The sequence below is a fragment of the Priapulus caudatus genome, unplaced genomic scaffold (genome assembly GCF_000485595.1).
Source record: "Priapulus caudatus unplaced genomic scaffold, Priapulus_caudatus-5.0.1 Scaffold768, whole genome shotgun sequence".
Classification (NCBI taxonomy): Eukaryota; Metazoa; Priapulida; class Priapulimorpha; order Priapulimorphida; family Priapulidae; genus Priapulus; species Priapulus caudatus.
In genome coordinates this window covers 43,598-54,373 of record NW_014577829.1, presented here as the reverse complement: position 1 = coordinate 54,373, position 10,776 = coordinate 43,598, and the positions used below count along the sequence as shown (strand labels likewise).

The 10,776-nt window shown below is 40.7% G+C and overlaps 1 protein-coding gene across 1 annotated transcript in view; it reads right to left on the bottom strand.

Annotated features, from left to right (window-relative positions):
* Positions 1-80: 80 nt before the first annotated feature.
* LOC106813410 overlaps positions 81-10,776 on the bottom strand; it is a 25,546-nt gene continuing 14,850 nt past the window's right edge. The window contains exons 2-14 of the mRNA XM_014817543.1: positions 9,837-10,016; positions 9,381-9,571; positions 8,759-8,890; positions 8,184-8,327; positions 7,524-7,680; positions 6,960-7,067; positions 4,388-4,453; positions 3,181-3,267; positions 2,792-2,839; positions 2,387-2,448; positions 1,767-1,983; positions 637-761; positions 81-281 (exon numbers count right to left, since the gene is read on the bottom strand). Coding sequence (XP_014673029.1) covers positions 81-281; positions 637-761; positions 1,767-1,983; positions 2,387-2,448; positions 2,792-2,839; positions 3,181-3,267; positions 4,388-4,453; positions 6,960-7,067; positions 7,524-7,680; positions 8,184-8,327; positions 8,759-8,890; positions 9,381-9,571; positions 9,837-9,957 — 1,659 coding nt within the window. The 5' untranslated portion in view covers positions 9,958-10,016. The remainder of the gene's footprint in view (positions 282-636; positions 762-1,766; positions 1,984-2,386; positions 2,449-2,791; positions 2,840-3,180; positions 3,268-4,387; positions 4,454-6,959; positions 7,068-7,523; positions 7,681-8,183; positions 8,328-8,758; positions 8,891-9,380; positions 9,572-9,836; positions 10,017-10,776) is intronic.

The window sequence follows — 10,776 nt, the reverse complement described above, 5'->3', positions numbered from 1 at the left end:
CAAGAACGCCAGCCTACACACGGGTGGGCTGCAGACGCAGCTAGCACGGTGTGCGACAGCTACACGGTGGGTGGCAGACACTACACGGGTGGGTGGAAGACGAAAATAGCAGCTAACGGGTGGCAGACAGCTAGCATGGGGGTTGCAGACTGTAGAGTAGGGATGCACGATGGGGTAGACAAGACCAGGGTGATAGGGATCCTGATGCAGAATGCAATGCAGATGCAGATGCAATGCAGATGCAAAATTCTGCTGCAGAATGCAATGCAGACAGAAAATTCCTGATGCAGAATGCAATGCAGATGCAGATGCAATGCAGATGCAAAATTCTGCTGCAGAATGCAATGCAGACAGAAAATTCCTGATGCAGAATGCAATGCAGATGCAGATGCAATGCAGATGCAAAATTCTGCTGCAGAATGCAATGCAGACAGAAAATTCCTGATGCAGAATGCAATGCAGATGCAGATGCAATGCAGATGCAAAATTCTGCTGCAGAATGCAATGCAGACAGAAAATTCCTGATGCAGAATGCAATGCAGATGCAAAATTCCTGATGCAAAATTGCCGAGCAGTCGGTGTGGATGGTTAAACTAGAGTAATCACGCTGCAAAGCTCCAGCTCCTGCCCGCTTACCTCTTCAAGAAAGATGGTGGCCGGCACTTCCTTATCTATCTCGGACTCATGGATCAGCTCAAAGAATGCGGTGTTGACATGCATTAGGTAGTAGTTGTTCCCATCGAGGGGCCAAAGGTTGAGTCCTTGAACAGACATGAGCCTTTGTCTTAGCTTATACAGCAGGCATCGAGGAGTATGAAAACATGTCAGTCGAATAAAGTATACCTTGCTAAAATGTGTTACCACTGATCATAATCATCAAACGTTAATATAACTAAGAATTATTGCTATAAAATGTATTAAAATAGCAAATTCAGTTCTCAGACATGTTATCTGGTGTTGTGTTTCATAGAATTAATCACGTTAACATTTAGGGCAGCGTAGGATAAAGGAGTGAGTACATGTACGACAATACAGTCCAAGCGATAGAGCCCAAAGACCACGGTTTTACAAAACACACTGGAACTAAACTAGAAACACTCTTAACTAATAAACAAGAACATGTACACCATCATGTGACCACTCGTACCCAGCATCAAGACAGACTCTACGAATTTACGAGTGATAGAATCAAACAAGCGATCTTACATTACTCAGGATTCACACACCTAAGACAAAACTTATTGTTTACATCACTTTGCAAGGATCTAGACAAGCTATTTCAGAACCCCAAGATTTAAGCCAAATAGAATGTTTGTACCTCGCATCTTCCAATCAACAATAACTGAACAATTTCTTACTTCAAGCAATTTCATTGCCTCTCAGACAGTAAACAAGACTATATGATTTCTGTACCTAAAAACTAAGTAAGACGAGTCACAGTACATCAGCCAACGTCGTTGGCCTCAGCTCAGAACAATTAAGCCACTATAATCGGAATGGACATGAGAATAAATGTATCCAACTTATAATAAAATTCAATTGAAAGGGGAGCGAAACAACTTCCCTAGTTTGTTGCCGACATATATTTCCAATTGTTTCTATCACCGAGAAGAAATTTTGTTCTCGCAAGCTAAAACACTACCAGTAAAATCGCAAGTTGTCCTACGAGTTATCAGCCCGTTCTGCGAATTCCTCAACTACACACAAACATAATAACCTACAAGGGAAACAACACAGTAAAGCTGCGATCACCCGTCTGCAGATACCTATGTTGCCCTCGGACGCGCCGCACAGCGGTGAGAATATGCGAGTGCCGCTGCAGTAGGAATGTTTCACTAGCAGGTCGGCGTACAGTTCCATCGCTCCCGTCGCCACGGCCGTCAACACTCCGCACAGCGGCCAGAGGCGAGTGCAGATCCCTTTGAATCCACGAGCAAATTGTACTTCGAGCTCACGGGCACGCTCGGGATCTGCCCTCAGCTTCTGCAAAGGATAGGGAACCATAGACAATAGATAGATCAGGGAACATGTCTGTTGCAGACTGCTATGCGTCTACATAGAACTCTCTGATACAGAACAGAGGTGATGACATCTCTACTACAGCTATACTCGCCTTTATATTTGTAGCAATGAAAAGGAGACATATCTACCATACCTTTGTGTCTGTCTGTATCACCAGTAAGGAACAGTGGAGAGAGTCTACTACTGTACTATCTATAAAATCTCTGTCTGCTTTACTATAGCTAATGTCTAGTAGAAGTACGTCTGCACTTATCTCCTGTAAGGGACAGAATATGAAGTATGTACATTAAAGATCTGTATATCTGTCTGTAGTGCGAGTAAGAGGAACGAGGTGGTATCATCTCTACTACAGCTGTCTACCTACATCTTTTTTGTGGACCAGGGTAGAGAACATGTCTACCATAGCTTTGTATATGTCTGCATTATCTACAGAAAAAAAACAGAGCAAGAAAGACTTTGACTATCGCTGTTCGCTTTTACCTTGCTTGTGGGTATGTGTACTACAACTATATATTTGTCTATACTGCCATAAGGAACTGATCAGGGTGTCTATGTCAGATTATAGTTATGTTGCATGCTGTGCATCTTCTGCAAGCAAAAGACTTGAACATTCCAGTGATCATTTCATAAACAATACTGCTGCCCATGGCATAGCCTGTGCAATAGCTAGTTAATAATCCAGCAGTTTAGTTATGCGACACAACACAGACATACAACACACACGACGATGATGCTCCAGGCATGCAAGTGTCCGAACATCACGACTTGCCGCTGAAAACCATATCCACATGCACCTTCAATCCAAGCTCCGCGTTACCTGTGTTAGCATACAGTCACTGTGAGTGCGGTTAAAAAGATGCGACAATGCCAGTGTTTTACGACTCGCAACAAACAGTGTTAAAACAGCTCCAGCAAGTAGTTAATAAAAATCACATGAAAAACGGACAGATTATAAACACAGGCCCAAGGAACTCATGCGGACAAGGCCGGCCACAACAAACCTATAATGAAGGCCTCTGTCGAACCGTACAGGTCATCCCAGTAGATTTGCGACACCACTGCAGGTCTTTGCAGCCAGCAGCTGTTTATACATGGCATGAGGGCCAGATACCGTCGCCTTCACACAGCTCAAGTTCGGCCACAGACGCAAACATATACCGTCAACGCCTCGCAAGAATTCTGCTCGCAGCTGGCGCCCCCTGTCCTCGTCCGCTCGAATCAGCTGCGTCGTAGAGGAACAAGTTACTAAGACGAGGTACGATGTACGCAACTATACAATACTATAATATCACAGTATCACCGCCGTACACTCGGTACTGGTTTAGCGTACTGGGTCTGCATGGATAAGGTATGATTAATGCAGTCATAAATAATTCAGGTGGGAAATTTGGTTTCGGTAATCAAGTGCTAGCGCACATTTGGCTTTCTCACTGCTAACTATACATAGTCAGTTGTTTTGTGTGTATACTGTTGCTTTGTGTGATTATAGTTGTGTCTTCTGATCAGCTAGCAAATTGCCTTTGATATCAAAGATAATCAAGAGACAATGAATTACTGATCTATAGTGATGTCACGATCATCCATTATACTCGATCATCGGTTGAACAGTGGCTCGAACCAAGCGCTTGTTATCAAAATCATAATCGAATTTCTATCAAAAAATAAAAAAAAATCGAAATAAATGTCAGAAATTGAAGCAGAGAAAATTGGAAAACATGATGAGATCAGAGATATTCATCGCTATTATTAAGTTCGGGAATCACTCGACATTCGGCAAACGGTTATTCCTGTTGAGGGGCTTAGAAGCCTAGAACCTAGGGATTTTTATACGCTGGCTAAACAGCACGATACATGGCACAACGTACATGACACGTTACGCACGACGGGCTATCAGACAAAGAGAAGAGCAGAGTAACCGTTGGGATTGATAACCAGAGTGGATGCGAGGTTACATTGGGTAACCGATGATCGATTAACGAAGCGAGATTAACAGAAAGCAGGGAGAGAACGAGGCTGTGAAAGCAGATATATGATTCTCCTTTACCAGTGTGGATTAAATACATGGGAGGAGTGTAATAGAATTAATTTTGTATTTAATGTTAATCATTCTGTTTGTACAGATAAACGACACATCATGGGTTACTTGCAGGCTTCTTTGATCTTTTATATTCATAATATGAGAAGAAGTGGGTAGATTATTAGAATATGTAATGAAGAGATTAAAATAATAGAGAGGTAGAGTGGAGTGGAGGAATGGTGATGGAGACGAGAACAAGTGGTTTTAACGTCAAGTCACATGCCTTGGGAAATATTTAGATTTGGGGTTGATTTCGTCGAGCCAATCAATGTCCTCGACAGCGATTGCCAATTGTTCTGCAAGGTAAACGAATGCTATAGTAGATCGCGAGGAGAATGTTAGAATTGATGGCAGGCATGTAAAGCAAGATATTCCAAAACAACTAATCATCACAGAGCGACGGACAAAGAACCAAGAACGTAAAGTAGAATAAATTAAAGAGTTAAGTGATTATAAAAGCGCAACCACTGATGCTGTGTCACTTGTTCGAGGGCAGCTTCAGTAGAGCCACTAAGGTGGACAAGTGGACAGGCAGGTGCGATGTTTTCTGCTAAGTAGGTATCGATAGTGTATGCTGTGTCAGCTAGAAATGGCTGAGGGCATGTAAACTAGGACAGAATGATTGAAGATGGTAAATGTTCAGTGTTGTCATGTTGTAAAGTAGGAAGTAACGATGGCCCGGAGGGGCCGCGCAGAGAGAACGCACCGGGGACTCGAGGCGGGCTCGATGGGGGGTAGAGTGGTAAGTGGCGTGAGGTCTGTGTGGCAGTGGGTGATTGCATAGTAAAGCTGGTTCGTGACGGACAAGGTGATGTTCAATAACCGGGGAAAGTAATCTCACAGGCTGGTATCGAGAGGTGGTCGTGGAAGGGGGGGGGAGAAAGATGATGTTCGTGGGGGTGTTATGGGAAATTGCAAGCGGAGGGATGGTGGACGTTTAAGGTGTTTAGATTAAAGATGGAGGTGGATCCGTAAGTAGTAGAGGCGGGGGGGCGTGGGAGCCAGATAAGCTGTGAAGACAGAATAGTGAAGCCGGCGGCTCGATGCATTTACTAGGCAGGCCTACGCTGCAATAGAGAGCCTGGCCATGTAGACGAAATTACGCAGCAAAAAATAGACGAGTCGATCAACACATTCACTGGCAGTAGGGCCACAAGAGTGGCATATCGGATACATGTAATACTGACAGTACAGGAATGCCATAGATAATTATACGATTTAAAGGCATAACCTTTTTACCCAAAATTAGACTTTGAAATTACTGGGTGGATTGTAAGCCTCATACATGAGGCATGTAACAGATTCTACTAAGCAACCCGGCAGTCAAAATTCTTCTAATAGAGCAGTCAGACAAATCCATGTTTACGTCCTCTTGAGGGTCAAAAGGATTAATCTGACACTTATACTCTGATGTAGCAGAAGTAGATTTCAGTTGAGTCCATTTCAATAATGAATAAAGAATGCTAGTCACCGCTGAAACAAAAAAGTTTTTCAATCGCTCTGTCAGACGCATGTCCTATAAAATGTCTAAAATCTGCTGTGGCCCATTGAATTTGATCATGTGACTTCAATTTCAGAATGATGGCTTTTCTACATGATGGCTATAACACGAAATATCAAAGCTAAGGTCTGAGGCCGTTTAATTGTGGGCCGCAATTCTGCATTTCCTCATATACCTTAAGTTAAGGATGAATGTCCAGCTTCTTACACGTTTGAATCTTTGACCTTTGACCCCAGATCTTCGGCATCCAATCGTTTTAGGATTACCACCCACGGTCACGATATCGTGACAGTACGTCGAGTGTATTTCGATTTGCCAACGCGCGGACGGGACAGGGAAGGAACTATAGGGCGATTCTACAAGCTGCATCTGACTATGTCAGATGAGCTAAAAATACATTTAAATTGTATTGCACAAATTAAATTGCACATCACTACTGTCTTCATTACATGTATTTGTATTTGAATTACATGCAATAAAGATTTAATATAATAATATAATAAAATACAAAAATACTAGTACACTAAAGAAATATCCTGACATATGAGCATAGTAATTAGGGCTGTAACGATCCACCGAAATCGAATCGGAACAAGATTCTCTTCCCTCGATCCGATCCTCGATATTTTTCCCCGTATTTTCGATTCCACTTCGATACCACTTTTTTCCTCCGATAGATAGATGCTATATACTGTGGAGTGTTAAGCTAGGAGCACACTTCACCATTTTCGTTGCTCGTACAGGCAATTTTCGTGGTCGGCAATTTTTGTGGCCGTTGCCGCGTCACAGCACACTTCACCATAAGTTGCCACCACGAGCAATTTTCGTGGTGAGAAATCAAACCGGTTTGATTCTCGGCAACTCGTGGTCACCACTAAATTTCCGTGGCGAGTGGTCGTTGCCGGCCCCCGCACACTTGGCCATTTTTGTGGCGACCACGAAAATTGCCTGTACGAGCAACGAAAATGGTGAAGTGTGCTGCCCGCTTTACCAGAGCATATAAATCACTGATTTATATGCTCTGGTGTTACTCACCAATGTTACTCAGCGACTGTGCAGTGTATATATACTCTCTAGACTCTCTAGTCTATTCTCCATTTAGTATTCATTGGCAATTTCTAATAATTTATTATTGCAAAATAATGAAAATATAAAAAACAAGATAACATTTCAATATTTTGGGAATCGAATCGAGAGGCTAATATCGAGAACCGGATCGAATCGAGAGGCTTGTGTATCATTACAGCCCTAATAGTAATATCAGTGTTATAGCCATTTTGCTCAGTGCTTATTGTCTCACACTAACTAACCAGCGAGTTGTTCTGTTCGTCAACTATCAACGACTATACTTGCACCTACACAGATGTTTGTCTTTCAGTGCGAAGAGCAAATGTAGGTAGTTTGCCTCATTCTCTGTTAGCACCTCCAAGATGGCTGACGGTGAGCTGTATCCTGCCATCAGCAAATCTACCCCAATAAAATTAGTCACATTTTTATATCAATATAAAACTGTCACACCAATATAAGAAACTATAAAACCAATGTTGTAGATGGAATTTCTATACAGCACTTGAGATATTGATGGAATTGTACCATAAACTATTTGACTGACTTACAAAGTAAATGTGCATATCATTGCAAGAAAATCTAATATTATGCATATATACATAGAATGCATTTGAAACAAAAATATTAAAGAATGCAAACACGTAAAGTTATTACTTCACAATAAATTGTAGTCACACAGTGTTAATATTAGACCAAACTTTACTAGCCATTTTGCCTGGATCACTTTCAAATACTTGGACAAAAGAACACCCTCTTAGAAATAACTTCATAAAAACAGTGATTGTTCTACAGTGAAGTGAGAATGGCTTCCACTTAGTGACTATAATTGCAATTGACATGAAAGCATTTTCGCACCCATTCCCTTCATTCGCTTGTCAAGGGAAGAAATTGGTCCAATGGGAATGCCTGCTTCTGTGTGTCGCCACCTGGGTGTGTACATTAGAAACAACTCTCGTGTCAGCTCGGAGTTCTTCTTCATACTTTGGTTAACATACGACATTGGAGCAAACATCTGTCATAATAAACGAAATCAAATACAAACGTTGACACACTAAAAACCAACAACACATTCAGACACTTCAATCTTCTGGATGTGCCAAGCGCTCCTATCAATTTACCAACATATAATATTAGAAAAGTAATACTCATCTTTCTGATAGATTATCTAAACTCGAGTCATATCAGGAGGCGATAGTCAAATTCTCTGCGTTATAACAATACACAATTTACTACACCTAACATAAGCAAAAGCAAAGGTCAAGATGCCAAGGTGTGTTATATGGTTAAATGAAATTCAAGTGGTTGAAGATATGTTGAATGCAATAAACTTCAGTGTTCGATCTATGAGAATAAGGGGGGGATATTTGTACAGGCCATCCCCCCCTCCTTCAAGAGCGGGGGGGATGCATCCCCCCATCCCCCCGGGATTTACGCCCATGGATCTATGAGAATGAGATATAATGCTGGAGAATATCATATATCTGCTAGCTATAACAAATGGATGGGAAAACATACTTTCAGAGCAAACTGTGTGAAGGCTTCATCGCAGACTGGAATCATCTTGCACACACCAGATGTTCCTGAACTGACGGCCATCCTTTTAGGTCGTTTTGGAAGTAGCACATTTTCTTCGCCCTTTGCTACTCTGTCGACATAGTCCTAGATAATATCAGAAAAGAGATTACAATGGTCTTAATTTATAAGAATAATCATGACTGATGTGATGAAGCTAAGCATAATGATAATGATTATCATGGTGATGCTGATTATGATGTTATAATGACAACAACAACAACAACAACAACAACAACAACAACAACAACAACAACAACAACAACAACAACAACAACAACAACAACAGCATCAACGACAACAACAATGATAGCGATGTGATAAGACGATGATACCAATCAAATTTAATAACTTTCTTATATATAACATTTTTATACAGTGTTTCAATATAACAGTAAGTTAACACTTCAATACATTTACTCATCCTTTGACATCTATCTATAGAAAATTAGTTTTTTCAGGAGATATAACTCCCTACTTGAACTGTGAGCTGTATGCATGATCTTTTCAAGTCCTACCTTATAATGACTGAAGTCTGTTAGTGGGTGAACTCTAACGTAGTCCTCGCGTGTTCGTATTTCACTGAAGTTATAGCGTTTTCCATACTCTGTGCCGGCCTGCTTGGCTAGCCTGTCCAGCAGAAACTTCTCCTAAGCAAACGAAAAAAACAAGCCAAACCATCACAACTAGAACTAGAAGTGTATTGGTTTGGTAGGATATCTCAGGTCAGAACTACTTCACTTTGCACGCGTACAAATGCAATTTTTCATCACATTTGTGACCTGTTTTTGCAACCAATGTTTGATAAAGAGCAACAATTACTGATTTAGCAGATACTACATGTTGCTATATTAGGTCTGCTGAAATCCACCTGAACAATGGTACCAGTTATCCGACCACAACATGACAAGATCGCTGGATCACGCCATATAGCTTACTGTATACGCTGTATATTTCGCGGTGGCTTAATTTTCGCGAATTTCGTGAACGAGTCCCCGACCGCGAAAATAACAACACGTGAATAATTCATACCAAATAATTCATAATTCCCCGCCCGCGAAATTAACCACTCGCGAAATTGTCCGTCAAGTCTGAATTCGCGAAAATCTCTGTACGCAAAAAATATGGCATGTAGCTTACTTGGGCCTGCTTGACGTTGGAGGTGGCCAACATGAGCTGACGGTAGTTCCACCAGCCAATCAGTAAGAAGAACTTCTTCTGCAGGTAGTGACAGACAGCAGAAACGTTGGAGTGCAAGCTAGAAACGGGCCAGTGGCGGCTGTAATCCAGCGCAAGGACTGCCAACACCAGTGTCACGCATCCAAGCATTCCTGCGGGTAATGAAAGAGATACATAAAGGCTATAGACTGCAGAAAATAATTACAAATGCCACTTGAGGAAGATGCTAACAAATATATGGGGTTTAAATTTATTTTAGTCATTTCAAGAAGTTGATACCTAGATGCAACAATGACTACATGTATATGTTATAATGAATTATTTTCAATATATTCAATATATTCAATATATCAATATATTTTAATAAGTATGTGGAAGATGCAACTAATGACCTATATAACAACAATTATAATTTACCTGCTAGTAATCTCCGTTGCAATGACAACTGATCCGTACATGCTAAACTCTTCAGCATGTAATAGGACACCACACCAGATATAGCTGAAACAGCTAAGCAAGGTCTGATCCTCAGCGTCATGATCACCAGTTCACTCCACCAAGTCACTCAGCTAAAATGGCAATTCCTATATATGTCACCTAGCTGAAATGTAAATGCAAAAGCTACTATAGTTATGGGCAATATATAACTTGGTATAAAGGTGAGGCATTCATATCACCTTCTTATCTCCTCCTATGCGCACACACACGTGTGTACACACACATACACACACATACACACACACCTGGCTTGCCTTATATATGGAGTATGAATATATTAGTTATCTGATAGCTTTGTTGGTTTATGATAGCTATTCCCATACCTCGCTATAGTATATAGTACATACAATAATTGATGTAAAGTATAATAATTGGTTATATTAATAATATTTGTAATAAAATTTTCATCTGGGTAATTACCTTATAATTTCCTTTGTAAAAATTAACCTGTTTGTGAATTTTGAGTGTGATAATATCAAGAGTCCATAATAGAACATCTTCTATCATGGACTGTTGATAATATATGCAATGCTAAAACCTCCTTTTAGTGGAATTAAAGTAATGGTTTCAAAAGTCTTCCTGGCCATTCTCGTATTTTTCTGACCGCTATAATTATACTTACTCACTGGTATTGCTTGCATAATAGCAAGTGTCTAAACTCTAAAGTAAGGGTAAAAACATTACCACACCAGCATAAACTCATGGTAAAAAAAATTAAAAAACCAGCTTAATCACATTTAATAGTGCTAACTAGTAAATGATACCTTGACTTTTTAACCAGGGTTCTCATTGGGCATTTCAGAAGGCATGTCATTTATGGACAGATGGAGGCGGACCCAGGAAGGGGCTATACTAATTG